The 19,949-nt window shown below is 49.3% G+C and overlaps 2 protein-coding genes across 6 annotated transcripts; both read right to left on the bottom strand.

The window, feature by feature from the left end:
- Nucleotides 1–2,384: 2,384 nt before the first annotated feature.
- On the bottom strand, nt 2,385–5,247 carry LOC102094032 (interferon lambda-3). The gene is made up of 5 exons (XM_005501688.3): nt 3,825–5,247; nt 3,480–3,557; nt 3,161–3,304; nt 2,973–3,053; nt 2,385–2,860 (listed from the first exon to the last, which is right to left on the bottom strand). The coding sequence occupies exons 1-5, from the start codon at nt 3,984–3,986 to the stop codon at nt 2,765–2,767; spliced, it is 561 nt and encodes a 186-aa protein (XP_005501745.2). The 5' UTR covers nt 3,987–5,247; the 3' UTR covers nt 2,385–2,764.
- Nucleotides 5,248–8,918: 3,671 nt separating this feature from the next.
- LOC102094221 (putative methyltransferase DDB_G0268948) lies at nt 8,919–14,614 on the bottom strand. Of its 5 annotated transcripts, none has more exons than XM_021286595.2 (7): nt 14,510–14,614; nt 12,491–12,619; nt 12,042–12,202; nt 11,557–11,770; nt 10,802–10,902; nt 9,930–10,067; nt 8,919–9,348 (listed from the first exon to the last, which is right to left on the bottom strand). In XM_021286595.2, the coding sequence occupies exons 1-7, from the start codon at nt 14,597–14,599 to the stop codon at nt 9,258–9,260; spliced, it is 924 nt and encodes a 307-aa protein (XP_021142270.1). In that variant the 5' UTR covers nt 14,600–14,614; the 3' UTR covers nt 8,919–9,257. The 5 variants fall into 5 exon arrangements, with proteins under 5 accessions (XP_021142270.1, XP_021142271.1, XP_005501747.1 ...); XM_021286596.2 differs by lacking the exon at nt 14,510–14,614 and adding an exon at nt 14,196–14,267; XM_005501690.3 differs by lacking the exon at nt 14,510–14,614 and adding an exon at nt 13,797–13,921.
- Nucleotides 14,615–19,949: the final 5,335 nt, after the last annotated feature.

Raw genomic sequence — 19,949 nt, 5'->3', positions numbered from 1 at the left:
CATTGGGGATGGTTTGGGTTTGTTGCTGTGGAAATCCTCACCAAAAGCCGCCCTCAGGGCCACCATCCCTCAACTGCCCACTAACAAACCATGGCCATTGTTGTGCCTTCACCAGCTGCCACAGGGACAGCACCTACTACCCACCCCACTCCCTCCCTAGTGACCGTACAGCCTCCCCCTGCCTCACAGGGTTGGGATTCGCTGAAGCCGTCAAAATTGGTTAAAATAAATGTTGTCTACCCCTACAGAAGGGGGGAGAGGTGACTTCCTTTCCTGCAGTAGTGTAATGCTAATAAAACAGTGGAGAAACACATGAAATCGATTAAAAATCAAAACCTGAATAAATTTATGCTGATTTCTTCTTCCAGGCCAGGTAATGAGTAAATTCTATTTTGCAAAGGTAAAGCCTGAACTGTCCTTACTTTCAACACTTCAGTTCTGGAGAGACCCTCGCGCCTCTCAGCTGCATCCAAACCCCAAACAAACAGGGCAAATACAGTCTGGTCAGCAGCCACCAAAAATAGATATTAAAAGATTTCCCTTTAGTCACAGAAAACAATACTATTAACTGTCATCAGTTACTCTGTTTGCAAATAATGCTGTAGATCACCAAGGAATACGAACTTTGTTTTGATGGTACATGAGGATTTGGGAGAGTAGCTGACAGTGTCTGTGTAACTGAAATCAACCAGAACTTTTCATAACATCCTTGTATTGGTTCACACACAAACAGAAACGAGGAAGGAAATTGATTGTAGGTGTCTTTAAGTCACTAAAGAACACAAGTAAAGGCCCAGAGAAAAAGATGATAAGACAAAGTGTGAGAAAATAAACACGGGCTTATATTTTTTTTCATCGGAAAGGAACATACCGAGTCACACTGACACCCTCTGTATAAGTCCAGGCTTTCTGGTAAAACTCCTCCATTAAGAGGCTTCTCCCAAGACAGTTAAATACATCTAATAAGCTGTGCAGACATTGTATTTGATAATGCTAATCAGCTGGAAGTCGGAATATAAATGAAACTGTCCTGTGCCAGGGTTTTTGACTGATTCCGGAACACCATGCATCAGCAGGAATAAAACTTCAAAGCTCAAAGTGGAAGTCAAAATTCTCAGAAACTGAGGAAAGCAAGTGAAGAAGGTTAGCTGGAATTACAGGATTCTCATTGCAAAATACAATACTTGGAAGGGACTTAAATTCAGAAACTAACACACTGCCAAGCATTTGCTGTGCCATTGTTGTGGCACAGACTAGAGTTAATCCGTTCATCAGTTAATCAGGCAAAGCAACTTACCCGTGAGGAGTACTGAAAGGTACAGGAGTGTGCTGTGTTTCGTGTAGAATGATACAGGCCATACAGGTTTGCTCTTACCATTTTTCAAAGGAAAAAAACGATTCAGCAGAACCAACTAGATATGTGCAGCAGCTAAAGATGAACACAGATGAAAATTCTATTCTGGAGAGATAATGTAGCTAGAAAAAAGCGAAATACAACAGTGAAGATATTGATCCTTTTGTTCCAATAGACAAGGAATGAGTAACCACAATCCTTCAAAATAGTGAAGGATGTCGGCAAATATTTAGCTAAACTACTTTCCTAAACTTGACATAATTATATACGTTATAACTACAGAGTAAGTTCATACTTTAAAAAGAAGAATTTAATCTGAAGTACATTTCTGAAATATGTTCTCTTACAGAGGAAACAAGCTCTGAAACTTGTCAGACTAAACTGAGAAAGCCCTGCTTTCAACGCAACACAATCTATCTAGGCAGCCGCAGTGAGAGCACTGTGGAGGTCCTTTTATGCCCAAGTCGGGACCCAAAAGTTTTCTGTAAAAATTGAACTCAGTTGAATAGGAGAAATAGCTTTGACGTTCATACATGGAGATTAAAATTATCACGTTGCTATTATAAACGGCCGGTGTTATAGGACCAAAAATTTCCCAAAATTAGGGGTGAGTCTACGCAGACTTTCTTCTTTTGGAGAATTGCTTTTTTCTCCTCTCAGACAGGTGAGAAGATTTTTAAACTAGGAAGAGCTGTCTTTGAATAAAAAGGCCATTGTATTCAACATTTTAAGTCTGGAAAATCAACTGTACAAGACCAATTAGAAATAAGGCTCCATAAACAACTCTACCTCTTCACTATGTTTTTCATTTCCACTGAATTTCTGAGAGAAAGTAAATTCTGCCCAGTCCTCTCCAACCCCTGGGAGACCACAATTCATCTGCTCTGACACCACTCCTTACTGCAGAGTCCTACTTTGCTACCTTCTCTGCCAGTAAATCACTTTTCCGAAGGGATGATATTATAGCAAAGCGTAGTAAAAACACATGATGGCAGTTTGTCCAGTTAAGTTATCTGTTTTATTTTTCACATTAAATAGCATGTAAAAAAATAATTTATATAGGCAAATATACATAATATAGTCTGTAATAAATAGAAGGTACAAAAATATATTTTCTTAAAAACAGTAAATATTTTGAAAACTAGCAAAACAAGTACATCTAATAAATACATTAATCCCTGATGATGAGTATCTTTCAGGAACAGCATTTCTTTATCTCTTCCTGAACCATTTATAAATACACAATAATTTAAAAGACTGTGAAAAAAAAAAGCTCTCTGAGCTCACATAACTAAGAAAAATGCTTAAATAGAAAATACAGTCCAATGATGCAACGCAAATAATTTTTCCAGGTCCTCGGGGCATCCTTTGGGGCAATTGAGCACCATGCCGGCTGCAGTGCTGATGGGGCTAAGTGCATTGCTCCCGGCGGGCTGTGCACCGCAGGTCCTCCAGCACTTGGAAGATGTTGAGGATGGCAGAGGCCTCCAGGCAGCCCGTGGTCTCCTGTGGTGAGAAGAAGGGGCAGGTTATCACCAGAAATGGGGTGCAGGAGGACCCACGTAGCCATGAGGTCACGAACACCCCAAAGCCCCCTCGCCTTGCTGGCCTGACTTACTGTATTCTTGGCTGTCTGCAGATTCTGCAGCCAGTGCCTCAGTCTCCCCGAGGGCTGATGTGAAGTGGCCTCCATGGCCATCTGCAAAGGAAAATGGCTGCGTAAGGACTGGCGATGCCCTGTGGCACTGCTGCCTGCAATGACAGTGGGCTGGCATGGGGCTGGCAGGTTTTGGTGGGAACACTCACGCAGCCTCGCAGATCCTCCCGGACTTGGGTGAGGAAGGCCAGGGGCCGCTGGCGTGCCTCATCAAAACTGGGGACGGTGGGGAGCTCCAGCATGGCAATGGTGAGGTTCAGCTCAGCTTCCACCAGGATCACTCTGTCAGGCACCTGCAGGCAAGAGCATCCTGGTTAGAGACCTAAAGTGCCAGGGCTGTCTGGGGGCTGGAGGGCAGGGGTCTCAAAGACCTGCCCAGGGGTGTGGATGGAGCTGGAACCAGCTCACAGGAGGTCCCGGCTGGAGCAGGGGGTGTACCCCCTTTTCACAGTGTTGCCTTGCTCTTACCGACAGATCCGCTATTTTCCATTTCCGATGGAAGAGCCGAGTGTTGCATTTGCGGTCCGACTGCAGCTTGATGTTCTCCTATCAGCATAAAACAAAGGAGAGACTGAAAAACTGTCATCTTGATTTTTGACGATGTTGTGCAACCCCAGTCAACCTTGAAGGGTTTGAAACCAGGACAAAATTTGGCCCAGCATCCTTCTTGTCCCCAAACTCCCTTGGAAAACATCCTCCTCATCCCCAAACTGCCCTGGAAAACATCCACCTTGTCACCCAGGGTCTCAAACTCAGCATCTTCTCTTCACTGCCCCCACCAGCCCACAGTCCCCTGTTGCCGATGGTACTCACAAAATGCTCCGTCATCTTCCGTGCAGCCTTCATCTCATGGCGCATGATGAACTTGTACTTGGACAAGCTGCAGCTCTTCTTCAGGGCGCCCTGGGGGAAGGCAGCCCCAAGGCTGACCCCCAGCACCAGCACAAGCAGTGAGGTGAAGCTGAGGCACAACATTTTGCCAATGAGAGTCTGACGGTGAGTGGGTTACGATGGGATGAATGGGCTGCAGTGCAAGAATCTGGAGAGGATAAACCAGAGTACTCTGGGCTGAATTGCTGATGGAGAGACGTCTGACGGCGTTGCTGCGGGTGGCTCTCTTGGCAGAGGGGCTGCTGTACTCGTGGCTGGTTCCAGGGATCTGTTTTATCTCGTTTGCTGTGGCTGCCTGGCTGCCCCATCTCCCCGGCTTTTTATGCTGCCTGCCCAGCATGATTCTGCTTTCAGGTTGGCAGGAAAATCCGTGGCTTGATGGCTCTGGAAACAGGAAAGCGAAAGCAGCGGCGGAGGGAATCCCGCTGCCACAGGTGCGGCAGGTATGAGCAGCGCCGCCTCCTGCTGCCTGCTCTGCCTCCCACCTTGACAGGGCGAGTGCACTCAGCACCCCGGAGATACCAGGGGGTGCTGGCACTGCCTTTGGCGTGAGCCCCTCCAATGGGGGCACACACTGCTGCCACGTCGAGTGGCACAGAGGTGCTGGCGAGTGTGGGGAAGTCCAGGCATAACTCAGCCCCGCACCACATCGGAAGCTGCAGGAAATTGCCAGGCACACAGCCCCATGGGGACCGCGGGCTTGGGGTGGCCAGGAGGGTTTTGGTGCCTCCTGAGTGGCAGCAGTTCGTGCCTCAGTTTCCCTGCAGCAAACACAGTGCTCCAGCTGTGGCAGGGAGGGGGTGAAGGCAGCAGCTGGGCACAGACACTGCTCGGTGCAGACTGTGGGCATGATGTACTATCCTCAGACACCAGACTCTCTACAAAAGCAGGAAAACGGGTGAAAGCAGAAGCACTTCCACCTGGCATTTTCCAGTTGTGCACAGAAGCTGTCAGAGGCAAACAGGGCTGCCACGCTGACCAGCCACTGAAACTGGCTAGGATTTCCTCCCTGTTTAGCCTGAAAATGCAAATATTGCCTGCTGTCCTGTCAGGAGGCACCACCGAGAGCCTCTGAGCCTCCTCCAGGCTGAACAGCCCCACCTCCCTCTACCTTTCCTCATAGGAGAGATGCTTCAGTCATTTCATTCTCTTCATAGCCCTTTGCAGGACTCTCTCCAGTTTGTCCATGTCTTTCTCGCACTGTGGAGCCCAGAGCTGGACCTGGCACTTCTAGGGTGTCCTCAGCTTGCTGAGGGCCCTCTGGATGGCAGCAGGATCCTCTGGCATCTCACCCAATCCAGTGCTATCAGTGAACTTGGTACACTGCTGGTACACTTTGGTTCATCATCCAGATCGTCAGTGAAGAGGTTAAGCATGACTGGTTGTCAATCTGCAGGATCTGCCCAGCCTTTCTCGAGCCATTCCCCTGCCCCAGCAGCATCTCTGAGAGATCAGGTCTTTCCTGGATGGCCACAGCGGAGATGAAGAGCAGAGACAGCGGGCAGGAAGCGGTGTGGGTTGGGCAGTAGCTATCTCAGCTTTGACCAAACCAGAGGGAGATAGATACACTTGGAGAAGAGCCACAACAGCAAAATGTGGTGCTGAAGCCCAATAGCACAGTAGGCACAGGGTTCCCCTTCATGGCAAGTCACAGATGTCACTGCCAGACCAGCCTCCCCCACCACAACAAGTTCAATAATTAGAAGCCTGAACCCCAGCCAGGGCTCAGGCCCTTCATCTGCCCTCTCAGTGAAAACAGGACAACAGCACTGTTGCTCCTTTCTCTCCTGTTAAAGAAATGCACAGATTTAGAGAAATATTTTTTTATTCAATGCAACTTGTTCATATTCAATACAACTACAAAATAAAACCCCAGACCTCCATAAATAACTTCACATATGTCACCCAAGCAAGGCACAGCTCAGCCAGAATAGACAGCACCTTAGCAAAAAAGCCTGACAGATGTAAATATGAACATGGACCCCAGGGAGAGAGGGGAGGGAGTGGAGGTCCAGGCACTGCCTAGAGCTCTTCAGGTTGCAGTGCAGCAGCTGGATGGCAATGGTGGCTCAAGGTCTCACGTGGTGGAGGCCAACCAGCACATAGGAGATGACTGTGAAATGTTCCTGCTCCAGACAGAGGTACGAGCCAGGCTGGGATCTCCAGAGGCCACCGCTGGAGCAGGATCCGCAGCAGATTAGATCACCCAGACTCTGATGTCCAGCACCTACTGTGCTTGGACAGCTTCATTTGCAGCCCCACAGATGCAGAGCAGGGCTAGATCCCCCTGATCTTCCGCATGACGTTCTTTCATCATGCAGATCCACGATGAACTGCTGCCCCATGCCATAGGCCCTGGCCAAGGGTGACACTCTGGGGTCACCCCTCAGGTCCCAGAGCAGTGTCACATCCCTGTGGGACCCAACTCCTTTGGCTCCACTTTCCTCTTGCTGTGGCTTTCATCTCCCAGCTGTCATTTCTGGTTGAAAAAGTAAAGCAAAACCTTGTTACTTTGCAGATGAAAGGAGATCCGGAGGCACCAAAGGAAAAGTGAAAGCTGCTGGTGAAGCAATAGCTGAGCCCATCCGTGCCTGGCTGAGCAGCAGCAAGGGTTTTCCCTGGTGGGACGTGGTCTTGCCATCCTGGACATAAGCCAGCAACCTCTCACACGGTGATGCCACGCTCCACCTTCCCCTGGTCCTCAGCCTGGCCAGCAAAGCCTTGCTGTATTTGGCACAGCCCCTTCAAACCACACTAGTACTGGCTCCTACCATGACAGCGAAGGGTCCCCCAAACCCAGCACAGGCTGGGCACGCTCTGGCATGCCCAGTGGGGTCTGCACAGTGCTGAGGACCCACCACAGCCATCGCTTCAATGTATCCCAGCACCAATTGCAAATGGCACCATGCTGGGAGTGCGGTGTGGATGATGGTGGTGAAGCCCTCTTTTCCGTTCCACGTAGCCACTCGAGCTTGCCCAGAGCAAGAAATCCCGTGGTGTGGAAGGTCCCGGCTGTGAGAAGGAAAGCGAAAACAGGCAAGGCTGTGGGCAGGGTTGGCACAGGATGAGGTAATCATCTCATGACTCATCAGCCACTGTATGGCATGAGTGCAGAAAATCTTGGCCACAAGCCATGCTGCTGGAGTGAGGTAGCAAGGATGAGCCCAGATCGCTCCTTCCTGACCTCTTTTGGAGCTGGTCTGGTCATTCGGAAGGAACAGCCTCATTCTTAAGTTGATGGTCTTAAAAAAGAAACAAAAGAAGGAAAAGTGCCCCAAAAAAGCCAGGTGTAAAAACAAAACCCCGGTGATATGCAGGAGCCCTTCCCCATGGTGCTGGGCCAGGGCACATCAGATGGCTTCCAGTCTACAGTTGTCACCGGCCCTGTCCCTTGAAGCACTGCCAGCCATGCTCTGCACCTCATAACCCTTCACCGCCTCTCGGCACGTGCGATCTGCAGCAGCTGCCACGGTGCTGGGATGGTTTGCGCTACGTGCTGCCAACACCATGCCCGAGCAGTTTGGTGATGCAATCCCTGGTGTTACATCACAGCTGGTCACCCGCTGCATCATCCTGGAGGATGTGCTGAGCATCCCATCGATGCCAGGGAGGGAAAGTTGCAAAATTTATTAGCGAGCAGGTTTAAACAAATTGTTTTAAATTTAAAAGTGAGGGAAAAACCCAAACAAGCACTTTTTTTCCCCAGAGCCTTTCTGTAGGGGCATGGCACAGCTTCCAGGGATGCATCTCACCTGGACAAACCCTGTCAGGCAAGCTGGGGCTTCCCCAGACTGAAACAGCTACACAGGATACTTGCACACCAGTATCTGTGTCCTCCAGTGCAGTTCCAGGCAGGGAGAGACCTCTAGTGCTCCTTCAGGACGTGACAAACCACCAGCCCCATCCTCACCCAGCAAAGCAGGATTTACGGCTGCTGCTCACCCAAACACAACCGGCACCCGGTGCGGCCTCTTCACCAGTGACTGGCAGTGGGGCTTCATCTGTCATCGCTGCTCAATGAGGTCTTCTCCAACACATGCCCATGGACACAGAGACCAGCTTCACCTTGATGATGGGCTTTCCTCCCCCTTGCTGTCCTCCTGGGACCGCACCACCCTCCTGGTAGCCACCACGCAGAATAAAAGCCTTTGCTCTGCACCCTGGGCAAGCTGAGCCAGCATTTTGTGACCTCAATGGAGATATGCCCAGGGTCAAGCAAATTCATCAGATTAAGGAGGCTTAGTCTCTACACCTGTGGCAAGACCACACCTAAAGGACCACAGCTGAAACACCTCCAGCCCCTACAAGGCTCCCTCCAGGTGAAGTAGAGGCATCACTTCTGTCTTCCTTAATAACACACTGAGGAGTAACAGAGTGAGGCCACAGCCTTCTCCGCGGCATAGGGGCAGCTTTCTTGCCAGGGCAGGAATTACAGGAAAGGGAAAAGTCCCTGCAGAGGCTGTGCCTGACCTTAGAGTCTCCAGAAAGCAAACAGGAGGGGACCTGTGCTGGGCTGTACCTGGCTTTGAACTCCTTTGCCTCCACCTGCCCTTCCCCAAAACACAGACTCTAATCTTTTCTTTGCAGCGTGGGTGAGCAATAGCAGGCAGGGAATGAGGGGAGCACAAACCCACTCCCCTCTGGCAGCCACCTCAGAAAGGCTCCTGAGCTGTGCCAGAGCAAGTGGCCTCATTGGGGCGGAAGCAGCGGTGCTGGCCCATCACTCAGTAAACCTGGGGCAGATACGCTGCTGCTGCTGCACCTGTGCCAGTCAGCAAAGCACCAGGGACGGGGTCAGGTAGCAGGTGACAACAGCCTCTTCCTGGCCCAGCCTTCAAAGCCAGCACACAGCTTAGCCTGGGCAGGGAAAGGGGAAAATGGCCCTTTCTACTTAAAACCATCTACCCCATGAAACAGGCAGCCCCTCAGGGCTTAGGTAAGCAACATCCACAGAGTGCAGTTATTGCCATCCCAGCAGGTGCTCTACAGCCTCTCTTAAAAAGATGAACCACAAGCAACATTTTATCAGCATTTTTATTATTAATTGTGTAAGAAATACAACAAGTTCCTCAGCTGTTCCTCCTCCTTATCTTCATGTATACAACCACCACAGTCTTGTAACTGGACCCTTCCAGGGCTGACAGCACAGCACTGGGCAGACTGGGGGACCAACACAGACAGGAACCTGAGAGCAGGTATAAACCCACATCTGCTTTCCATAGAAGATCAAAATTTTAATCACCAAAAATCAGCACTGATCTTTCCAAGGAATAAAGGTGGTTAGCAGTGGGGTATTAAGAGACAATCTACTTTTTTCTTCCCTTCCAGCACCAGATCAGGAGAAGGGTTTTCCTCTCACTGTCCCTTGCACGCCAGCACACAGACGTGTCTCACCCAGAACTCCACTGGGGTTTCACGAGAAGAAACTCCCATTGTCTCCAGCATCCTGAAACAAGAAACAGAGGAAGGGTCTTGCTCTGCCAAGCCAGCACCTGCCCGACATGTGGCAACATCAGCAACCAGATATAGGTCTCATTGACCCAAGGTGCCAAGATCTGAATGGTAGATGCTTCCAACACATGCACAAGGGTTGTTCTGGTCAGTGAATAAATTAGAAGGAACAGGGATGTCTCCCCCCTTCCCAACTCTGCAGCAGTCCCTCATTGTGGACCAAAATAGCTTCTTATAATCTTCAATATGTTTTTCTTGCCCTCTGCTAATCAAGAGCAAGGCAAAGATACTAATCTTGAGTATCTCTAACATGAGACTTGGATGGATACATCAGTGCAAGAACATGATACAGCTACATGTACTTTAAGTCAGACTTAAACTGAGATCAACCGTGCTGTGAGCAGCCGAGGATCTGCTATTTAACCTCTGACAAGTATCCAGCCACACCTGGGGAGATGGAGGGAACATATCACTGCACAGCTCACTTCTAGCTTTGAAGTGGTCCCACAACCTCACTGTGTATTGTGTAAGAGGGATCTTCCATGTCCTGCTTGTTTTCCCAAGTGTTTTTCTCACCTCTTTTCAGTCTCTGGAAGGAAGGATTTTGCAGCTTCGGGGTCACTCTTCATAAAGGCTTGATACGGAGAGACAGACTCCAAATAACCAATCACACCAGCAACTGTCATGGGGATTTTATCAAAGATATTGGTGATTCTAGAAGGGAAATGGGGAAGGAACATTGACAAGTTAAATCCCAAAGGCAGTGAAACAGGGACAACAGACAGAGCTGGCAGGGGGGAATAAAATACCTAATGTTATCAAAGGTCCAAAAATGGAAGTACCATCAGACTGTAGCATTTGGTGGGTCAGGAGCTCTAATTGATGCACTACTGGAGAAGTAGAGGTGGTACCAGGGACCATCTAACCTAGTTGTGACTTGAACAGCCCTTTCAGCACAGACCTACTGGCAGAGCCTGCTCCCTTCCAGCAGCCAGGACACCAACACCTCTGCCAACACATCCTTTTTGCCTGCAGAGTTAGCCCCTGCACCATGCCTTGGTGGGGAGACAGGTGCCAGCTCCCCGGAGGACTGGGGCGGGTTCTTGCTCTCCCTCCAGTGTTTCCCTTCATCTCTTAAGTGATCTCAGAAGCCTCAAATTATCATAAACGACCAACTAAAAAAATCTAACCCAATTCTGCCTTGAGCAGGAAGGTTCCTTGCAGCCTTAGACCATGCCTGCTGGCCCAACATAGAGCCACATTAAATCCAATGAAACTGGAAATGGAGCCACGTGGCTCTGCCGCGATGCAAAGGCATTTGCTGAAACCCAGCAGCTACCTGCTCTGGCAACCCCAGCTCCCTTGTGTCCTCGCTGGGCAGCCCTATGGAGGAGTGGGGACACCACCTCTATCTGTTCCTGGTGCTGCACTGAGCGGTCTCAGCTCACCTCTTCTTGTCTGGAAATGGTATGGCCTCAAAGATCTCTTTGTAGTCTTCCAAGACATGGTTCACTCTATTATGCGTGTATTTTAAAAGCAGGTCCCAGACCTGTAAAGACAGCAGCATAAAAAACAAACACTAAACCACTTGAAGCCCTCGTTTTCCGCTTAACTTGGGTTTGCTTGGCCCTAGGTCTGATGCATTCATATATGTAGGCTTTTAAAATAGTCCTTGCATTAAAATTCTTCAAAATCTTGCTCAGTGTCAAGAGTCCAAGGATCCTATTTTATTATAGAGATAAGGGGGGGTCCTGTCCTCTACGCTGCTGTTACTCATCATGGAAAGTCTCCTTTTAGTGAGTTGTTAAAACACTATTTGTCAAGAAAGATCACCAAAAAACCCTCTTTCCAAACAGCTTTTATTTCTCCTGTCACCTTGATCACAATGAAAAGAATGTGTAGTTTTCTGACAACATCAGCCTCCCAAATCTGCTCTGCAGCCCTTCTTGCCACACCAAAGTCTGCCCTATGAGTCCTAACATCCCTCTTCTCATCCCACCAGCCCCAGCACTACGTGGGAAACACCAACACCCTAACTCAGCCTTGTCCTTGTATTTAACCATCTCTCTGCCCCATCCTGTAATAGGAGTCCTCTAGTTGTACCCCCAATCCCATTGCATTCTCCGCTGCATCTAATTAGTACACATTTCCCCCTGCCCAAATCAGAATGAGAAGCCCCAAGGTTCAGGTTTCATCACCTCACCTCCCTGAAGACTTCAGTCAGCTTTTCAGAGCAGTTTCCATAGCGCAGGCTCATGTCCCTGGTGTAGGTGCTGATGACCACACAACCACCTGGCTTAACCACCCGGTTTGCTTCTCTCATGAACTTCTCAATATCAAACCAGTGTGCAGCTGTAAATGAAGCCAGGAGGTCCACTGAGGCATCCTTGAATGGCAGCTCCTCTGCAGGGCACACACTGGAAGGGGGGAAAGGGAAAAAAGGCAGAATTTAATACAGGAATCAGAGAGCAGGACAGGAAGTCAGTGGGCATTTTCTGGAGGCAATGATGACTGTTGGGATGCAAGACCATGGCTGCTGTAAATTTAGGATAATACTCGTTCGCACCAGGAATCCCATCAAATGGGATTTTCCTTGGTGCCAGCTGGCTCTTACAACAATCATACTCACAAAGCACCACCTCCACATGAGGACCTGAATTTTGCTGAGCTTGCTGCCCGGACACTCACAGGTAGGAGATGTTGGGTGGGGAGGGGGCATCCCTGGCCTCCTGGATCTGTGCTTCGCTGATGTCCGTTCCCACCACCTTCTTGAAGTGCTCAGCAAGGAAGCGGGTACCTTGTCCTGACCCACAGCCAACATCCACCACCAGCTCAGCAGGGTTTGCCCTCTGTGGAGAGGAGCAGACGCGTCTCAGTGGGCAGCCACCCAATTTCTGTGCTTTTACCCCCCCCATTCCATCCCTCATCATCCACACAGGAACAGCCTCAGCATGGCACAGCCCTGGAGAGGCTCTTCTGTGCCCATATCTTGTCTTGAACCCTCTTGATTTATTCTTCCCCATGGCACCAACCAAGGTAACACTCCCAGCAGGGTAAATACTTCTGCCCACAAAAACTCCTGCTCACAAACACTCTTACCTTTTTTTCCCCCTACAGCCTGACCATACTCCACGCACCTTTTCCCGCAGGTAGGTGAGAATGGTTTGCTTCAGCTCTTCACCTGGAGCAAACCTGTATTTCTGGTAGACAGCCGCATGCTCTCTCCCCTCGAACAACTGGGTGGCCATGCTTGTGTGACCTGGCACCTGGGAGGAGGCAGCAAGCCAGGGATTGTCACCATGGGATCAAACTCCTCCTACCTCCTTAGCTTGTGACCACAGGCACTAAGTCCCAGGTTCCTGGCAGAGCCCTGGGGAGGACTTTGACCATGAGGCTCCAGTGAGGGAGAGTGAACCTGCTCTCCAAGCATCTCTCTCCCAGGTGTAAGCCAATTGCAGAAACAAACCAGCAGTGCTCAAAAAGGAAAAGCTTTCTAGGTTTTTAAACCCTTCTTCTCCTTAGTCCTTTGCTTTCCCCACCCACACAGGCGTGTTCTGAAATAAATCACCACTATATCTGGAATATTTACAAGTTTGGGAGGAGTAAGCAGAGTGTCAGAAAGACTAGCAGCAGAAAAGTTAGGGTTTTTTTTAAGGAAATGCACGCTTTAGTATTAGCAACACAATCACAGCAACTCTGTGATTGCACTTTCTGAGCCATCCGATATGTTTTTTGTCCCTTTCCACACCAGAAACGCTCCAAGTCTCTTTTAAATACAGATCCACATTAAACCCGTCACCCAGAACCACATGCAGAGGCAAGCTCCAGGCCTCCTGCCAGCTCAGCCCTGTGTCCACAGTGTTGCCAGCAAAGCTGCTTTCACAGACACAGCACCCATCGTTCCCCTGCTGCCTCATCTATTTAACCCCCGGCTGCTATAAACCACATGGTCCATGCACCCACCGGGCAGGGTCCCGCGAGCAGAAGCCCAGCGGCTGCTGGCACATTGCTCTTCACCCATCGAGCCGCACCGGAAGGCTCTGGGCCATATCCTGTTTATCGCGGTGCTTGAACAGACACTGTCCAAGACGGTAACGGCTTTCCCGGTCCAAAAACAGACCCCAAGAGCCTGCCAGAAGGACTCACTGCCTCTTTGGATGGGTAACGGCACCCTGTCGCATGCTCACAGTGAGCAAGGTGGGCAGAAGGATACAACAACAGCGAGTTTTGCAAGTGACACACAGATATCCAGCGTCAGGCAATAAAGAGTTATCGTATGTCATGATGCAAGCGATGATGCTGAGCTCGTAGCAGCTCAGGAGCCACTCCCACCAGGAACAGCAGCCCTGTTTGGAGGGGAGACCTGCGGGTGCTTTCCGTGCGCTCGGAGAAGCCTTGCCCCGGCAGCGAGCCCCCCGCCCCGGGCAGCCTCACCCCTCTTACCGCTGCAGCCCCCGCCACCAGCAGCTCCCAGCGCCTCCCAGTTCGGAGCTCCGGGGCCGGGACAAAGGGGAAGGAGGCGTCGCCTCCGGTACCGCCCGCCCCGGCAGCGGGGGGAGCGCGGGGCCACCCCGGACCCGCCGGAGCCTGCGGGAGGACGGGGAAGACAAAAACCGTATGGTAGCTTCCACAGTCTCCATCCCACCGTGGTCCTGGAGCCCAGGAGTCGAGCCTTCACATGGCTTCTATGGGTATTAATTAAGGCAGCCTTCAAAACACCCACCAACTGGGGATGCTCAGCAGCCCTGCACATCTTGGGAAGCAGACCTGAAGGCCAGCAGAAGCTTCAAGGGAGCAGGAGAACAGGATTCAAACACTACAGGCACCCAAAGCCATACTTACAAAGATCTGGCTGCCCTGAAATCCCCTCCTCTTGTACAGTAGAAAAAGAAAAGACATAAATCCCCAGCACTAACCATGAGAGCACAGAGCACATTGGAATTTAAGTACCAGGCAAAGCCCCTCCCCAGATTTGGAGGATTTTACCCCTTCACACACCAGAATAATGCTTATAACATACATCTGAAGTGAGAAGAGCCATGATTTGCTTGAAGCAATTTCACTCAGTTTGTATTTTGCACAGGGCTTATGAATCTACGCTAATTAACACAGCTTTTAAGCCTCTCCTAATTTTAAGTGAAATAAATGGAACTTACCCAGGGGCTGAAGATGGGGGCCACCTCAAAACAGTTTGCTAAATCAAAGCATGTGTTGAAGTTGCTGAGCTTGTGTCTAGAATATTTCATTTTGGGTCACCTGCTGCTTAATTGGACTGCAGGTGCATCTCTGTACCAAGAGAAAATACAACACAAGCATCAAAGGCCCCAGTGTTTTCCTAACCTTGCAGTGTTCTTCAGCATCTGGCAAGAGTCTGGCCTATTTGGGGTTCAGATCCCCCAGTTTTTCCTGTACTTTGCTGAGAGCCTGAATGCAGACAGGAACGGATGATGTCCTAAACTGTGGTCACCTGCCCTCTTCTTAACTCTGAGGTCCCCATGGCACAGGCTGCTCTCATGGGCAATATACAGAAGATGAAGTTTGTCTGATTATCCTCTCACTACAACTGAGGCCAAATGTCTACAGTAAAAGAAAATGTGAGCCAGGCATGGGCTGCAAATGGCACCAGGTCTTTTCGAAGCTCTTCCAGCCTTTGGCACCCTAGATTCAGCTGCCTTTGGCTCCCTACCCCGTCTCTAGAGCTATTTATATTCTTCAGTGACAGCTAATCTCTGATGGCCCTGCACCATGCAGCAATAAATTGTTCTCTTCGACCTTTGGGCTTAGTCTTAGCCCAAATGTGAGTTATACCTGAGACACAGAGAATCAGCCACTGTTCACCATCTCTACCAGCCCACTTATTCAGGCCATAGACTTTAAGGAACACCAAAGTGCCTTGGGGTCTTCTCAGTTTGTTCTCCAAACCTGCAGGCCCTACAGATTGAAATTATATAGTGGAGTCCTGAGTCAACAGACCTCCAAACCCTAACCTTAAAGCAGAAAAGGAGAACTAAGACACCGGCATCCCTCCACACCTACTCTCTTAAAGGCTTGCCTCCTCCCCACCTTTGTGCCTCTGCAGAATGCAGTGGCAAACGGTGTCCCTGAGCTTTGCTTTTCCAAACAGCATTGGCAAGCCAAGCCCTAACCTCACCTATGGCCAGGAGATGAATTCTTGTCCCTGGGAAATAGAGAGGTACTCGCCTGAGTGCTTCTGACACCTCCCCGTGCCCGTTGGCCGCTGGCAGTCCCAGCGTGTCCTCACCTTCCCTCCCGTAGCGGTGTGGATACACAAGCTGTCCTCCCACTTGGCCACTGGTGTTTCACTGCAGCCACTCGGACAGATTTTTTACATATTTTTTTAATTGGGAATGCATCTCACCCTGAAATTTTTTAAAAAAATAATAAAAATCTATCTATTTGGGGGGAAAAGCGCAAATGAGGCTCCTGTCAATTTTTCTGTGTCACTTGTTCATGTTTTTAACCAACAGCGCTGTCATTTCTACAGCACTGAACTGTCTCATGTTGGTATTGAAAAAGCCATTTTGTTTCTGTTATTGTGGTTCATTTCACTGCACATCAGTAAACTGAATTCTTTTTCTCAGTGAAATGACCTGACATCCAAGGGAAACAGTGCAGCACTGTGAAAATAAAAACACCCAAAGTCACCTTAACCAGATGCTTTAATTTTTCAGAAGATTTCCTTTCCCCTCCTCCCTTGTTTTGGTGCTGGTGGGGAAGAGCTGTTCTGTTTTACCCAGAATACAAATGTTGCTCTCAGAGCAAGCCTGGCTCTGTAATTATGTTCACATCATCCCCAGCAATCCTCTGGCAGAAAAATCTTCCCTAATTTCTCTCAGAGAGCTCTTAACTGGCTTCTTTTCCTGCAGCTATAGAACGGTTGTTAGAAAACTCATAAACACCTTCTAATTAATTACAGCTATTTCTCAAATGAAAAATGAATTATTGTTTGCTTTCTCCATTACTGTATTTTAAGCCCAGGTACTGCAGCTCTTTGCCATTCAGTATTCTACTCGGGACACTTAAAAATGTATAATGAGTTTTCTCTTTTCCCTAATGATGTACCATTTAACCCTCCTCCCACCCTCCTCCTCTGCAGTGTCCCACTCACCTCCAGGCCACACCACTCCTACACCAGCCTCTGCCCGCAGGATCCTGTCCACGGAGCTCAAACGCTGCCAGATACATCAAGCTACATCTTTTGGAGGATCTCCATCTACTAAAATAATTACAAAAATGTCTTGCTCAGAGGGTTCAATTCTCCACCTTTTCCATGGATAATGGAAAAACAAGGTTTCCCTACCTGGAAAACACTCCACTCCACACCTGCCTAGAGGAATCTGAAAGAAAACCCCAGCTCTGGCCAGCTGCATCCTCATGAAGGAATTTTGCTGTGGTTGCTACCAGGTGCAGATGGAGAGGGACAACACTTAACCACATCTCACTAAACTCCAGGTGCTGAGAAGATGCGTGGCACTTGAAGGAGCTTGGGATACTTATAGGTATCTTGTTCTCCTCCTTTCCTCGGGCTGGATGTCTCTGTCCGCTGCTGCTGGAATCTGTGTAGAAGTGACACTGCAGGACTCACGCTCTCATAGATGGAGCAGGTCCTGAACCCTCTTTCCCTGGTAGCAGAGGTGCCACTCTGGCTGGGTCTTTAGACATAGCCCTTAAAATCATAGTAATTCTGTATCTCGCAGCTAAGTTGCAGGCTTGCTGCTTGTAATTCAGCACCACCACTGCATCCTGCCCCTGCCTGTGGGAGGAAGATGAAGGAAGGGATACACCAATGTTCGGATCTGGGCAAAACTGTGGTGTGAAATAAGCAGCCTTGTTTTTAGAGAGTTCGGACACTGGTCAATTCCCCAAGAGCCACTGGGGCAACTATGGTCACAACATGTGGGCTGGCACCACCGTTACTGCTTGTAATGAGCTTCCAAGACATTATCCTGGGAAAAGAAATCCAGACATGATGTGTGTATCAAGGAATGAACTGTGCCCACTCCAATGAGGGCCCTGGCAATGTCCAGGGCCATATTTCACCCAACGTCACTCTGACTCCTCAGTTCAACCTGTGGGAGATGCGCAGCAGAGTAGAGGATGGGGATGACTCTGTTCTCCTTCCTACCTGATAGCCTCGGAGCTTGGGGAACAGGTATTTAGGTGATAACTATGCCGAGGAATGAAAAGAGTCTGTAACCAGCAGGCTCTTGCTCACTAGGAACAAATGAAGACAGTGCCAATGTCTCCACCCTAGTAGTGCCTCCCCACCAAGAAGGCACTGGTGATATGAAAATGTCCTGGGGCCACAGAGCCCATGGGGGAATGGGCGAAACACTCAGGGCAGGCTGCTCCCCAGAGCATCGCTTCTGGATCTTTCATCTGTGTTATTTGTAGCAACATGCGAAGAGGCTGACGATATTTCTCTTACCTTGTGAAGAAAATTATTGGCTTTTAAGACCCCAGTAAGGCTTCAGTTCTTGGGAGACCTTCCCTTCTTTGTTCTCTGATGGAAAAGGAACAAGATTTATTATCACAACAGGGAATAAAGGGATTGGAAAATATTTGGTATTTCTACAAGGCTCTTTAAGCCTAGAGGGCTCAGACTTCAAATTAATGAAGAACATAATTCTCTTGGATTACAAGCAGCAGGGCATGGAATAAAATCTCCTTGTAGGGAAGGGAGTTAGCCACAAATGAAGGATATCTCAGCTGATGGCACGGCTGTGTGTGTTACAGCTGTGCCGATTGGGGCTGTCCCTGTGCGCTCCTGGCATCTGCAATCCAGAAAAAAAATGGTGATCATGTGAAAAGAGAGCCCAGATGAAAGAGAGACCTGATGGATCAACCACCGAGGGAGAGGGGAGGGAGAAGGGAGTCTCTGCAGGGGTGACTGTTTTGGGGAGCACGTGTCCGCACTCGTGCAAGTAACTGTCATGGCCAATTGCCAGATCCTTTTAATGGCAGCTGGCATATTGGCTGGTTGTTTTTGTGATCAAGCACACAAAAGGTTGGAGAAGAAATAAAGGCAGGCAAGGGCGAGCTCAAGGGCAGAGGAGGAAGTCTGCAGAGGAAAGCGCCCTTGACTTTGAAATCCTGCCTTCCTGCTTAGCTCACCCTGCCATAAATCTTTCTCTATGAATTGCTGATGTACGGGGTGGGAGGCGGAGCTGAAAGCCGTGGCTGGGAGAAAAGCCCCAGCGCTGGGATCTTCCAGAAACAATAAGAAAAAAGTCCTTCTCCCATAATTCCACCTTTTAATTAGGAAGATGGGAAGACTGATTGATGGGCCAATAAATTAAATTAAATTAAGAAGTCAGGTGAGAATCTGTGACAGAGCACGCCAAGATCTCCTCTTCCCTGTGCATGGACCAGAGGCTCCTCCATGCTTCCTGGCTCATCTTACATCTTTATTTGCTGACGACAGCGGCACCAACAGCTTATCGTTGTCTCCAGTTCATTTGTAAGTTGAGAGCCATTGACCTCTCATTACCCAATAGTCTTAACCAGACTCAAATGTCCCAACTCACCTTGGTGGCACCACAATCCAGCACTGCAGCCCTCTTGGCTGAGCAGGTTCCCAAAGTGGCCGATGAGAAAGTACCAGGTGGTGATTTTGGGGTCTGCTCGTTTCCAATGGGATCCCGGCAGTCCTCTCAGCTTTGCAGCACTGCCGGCTTTTGCTGCTGAAATTTGTTGCTGTTTGCAGTTCCCAATGCAGCAACTTGGAGAGAGGGTTGGACCTGGGCAGCAGAAGTAGTACACCCATATTTTGGCAGTGGGGTTTCTCTTCTTCTTACCAGAGATGTTTATTTCTAGATATTTTGGGGGAAACAATATCTCAGATGGACACAGAGGACTCTTGGGCTCCAGTGCTCTCTGGAGAGCATCAGATGTGAAGGCTAAGGTTAGACACCTTAGACAGTCTTTCTGTGATAGCTGAGAAGCACCACATACCTCTAGCTCCAGCTTCAGCCGCCATGTTTCAGGTGCCCAGAGGTTTCCGTCCTCCTGTCTCCTCTGGTGAGTACAGAATTGGAGAGAGGAGGTGAGTCTGTAGGAGAAGACACCACTGCTGCCGCCTGGGTTTGTGTGTGATGGTTTCCATGTCCATGCAGTTTCTCTGACTCCTTCTACGTGTGCTCCAGCTGAATTCCTCCTCCTGCCTCCAGCTACTTCCACCTCCCAGAGGGGTCTGCGAGCCTCTGCACTTGATCTCCCCATGTGAAATAACCATAAGGGGAACCTCACTAGGGCTGGATTCAGGTGCTACAAAGTCCCTGAGTTGAGTACGTTCCTTTATGGCACTTTGCAGTGCTGTGACAAAATGGTTCTGCCTCATCTAGCGGGGAGCTTCACTATTCAGGGGTCCTGGGTGTCCAAGGGACATAATTCACTGGTGAGCAATTAAAGAGCCCTGGAATTAAAAAGAAGGAGAGAAACATGAGTGTGAATTGATTTTATTTCACCTTTCCTTGTGTGCGTGTGTTGGGCATGAGGATATAGTAGATTGTTTTACTATGTCAGCTGGGATAAGGAAAAAATTCAGTGGAGTCAGGAAGCTGCTGTACTAAAATT

The sequence above is a fragment of the Columba livia genome, chromosome 7, assembly GCF_036013475.1.
Source record: "Columba livia isolate bColLiv1 breed racing homer chromosome 7, bColLiv1.pat.W.v2, whole genome shotgun sequence".
Classification (NCBI taxonomy): domain Eukaryota; kingdom Metazoa; phylum Chordata; class Aves; order Columbiformes; family Columbidae; genus Columba; species Columba livia.
Note: the sequence above shows the minus strand (reverse complement) of the source record. Positions and strands in the feature narration are given on the sequence as shown.

Bases quoted from the DNA above. Each gene is read 5' to 3' on its own strand.
- LOC102094032 (XM_005501688.3), bottom strand. From the start codon at position 3,986: ATGTTGTGCCTCAGCTTCACCTCACTGCTTGTGCTGGTGCTGGGGGTC. The intron at 3,558-3,824 runs GTGAGTACCATC...TTATGCTGATAG, and splicing joins GGAAGATGACGGAGCATTTT to GAGAACATCAAGCTGCAGTC. The intron at 3,054-3,160 runs GTGAGTGTTCCC...TTTCCTTTGCAG, and splicing joins GGGAGGATCTGCGAGGCTGC to ATGGCCATGGAGGCCACTTC.
- LOC102094221 (XM_021286595.2), bottom strand. From the start codon at position 14,599: ATGAAATATTCTAGACACAAGCTCAGCAACTTCAACACATGCTTTGAT. The intron at 12,203-12,490 runs GTGCGTGGAGTA...TCCTCTCCACAG, and splicing joins TCACCTACCTGCGGGAAAAG to AGGGCAAACCCTGCTGAGCT. The intron at 10,903-11,556 runs GTGAGGTGATGA...CTGTCTTTACAG, and splicing joins TGACTGAAGTCTTCAGGGAG to GTCTGGGACCTGCTTTTAAA.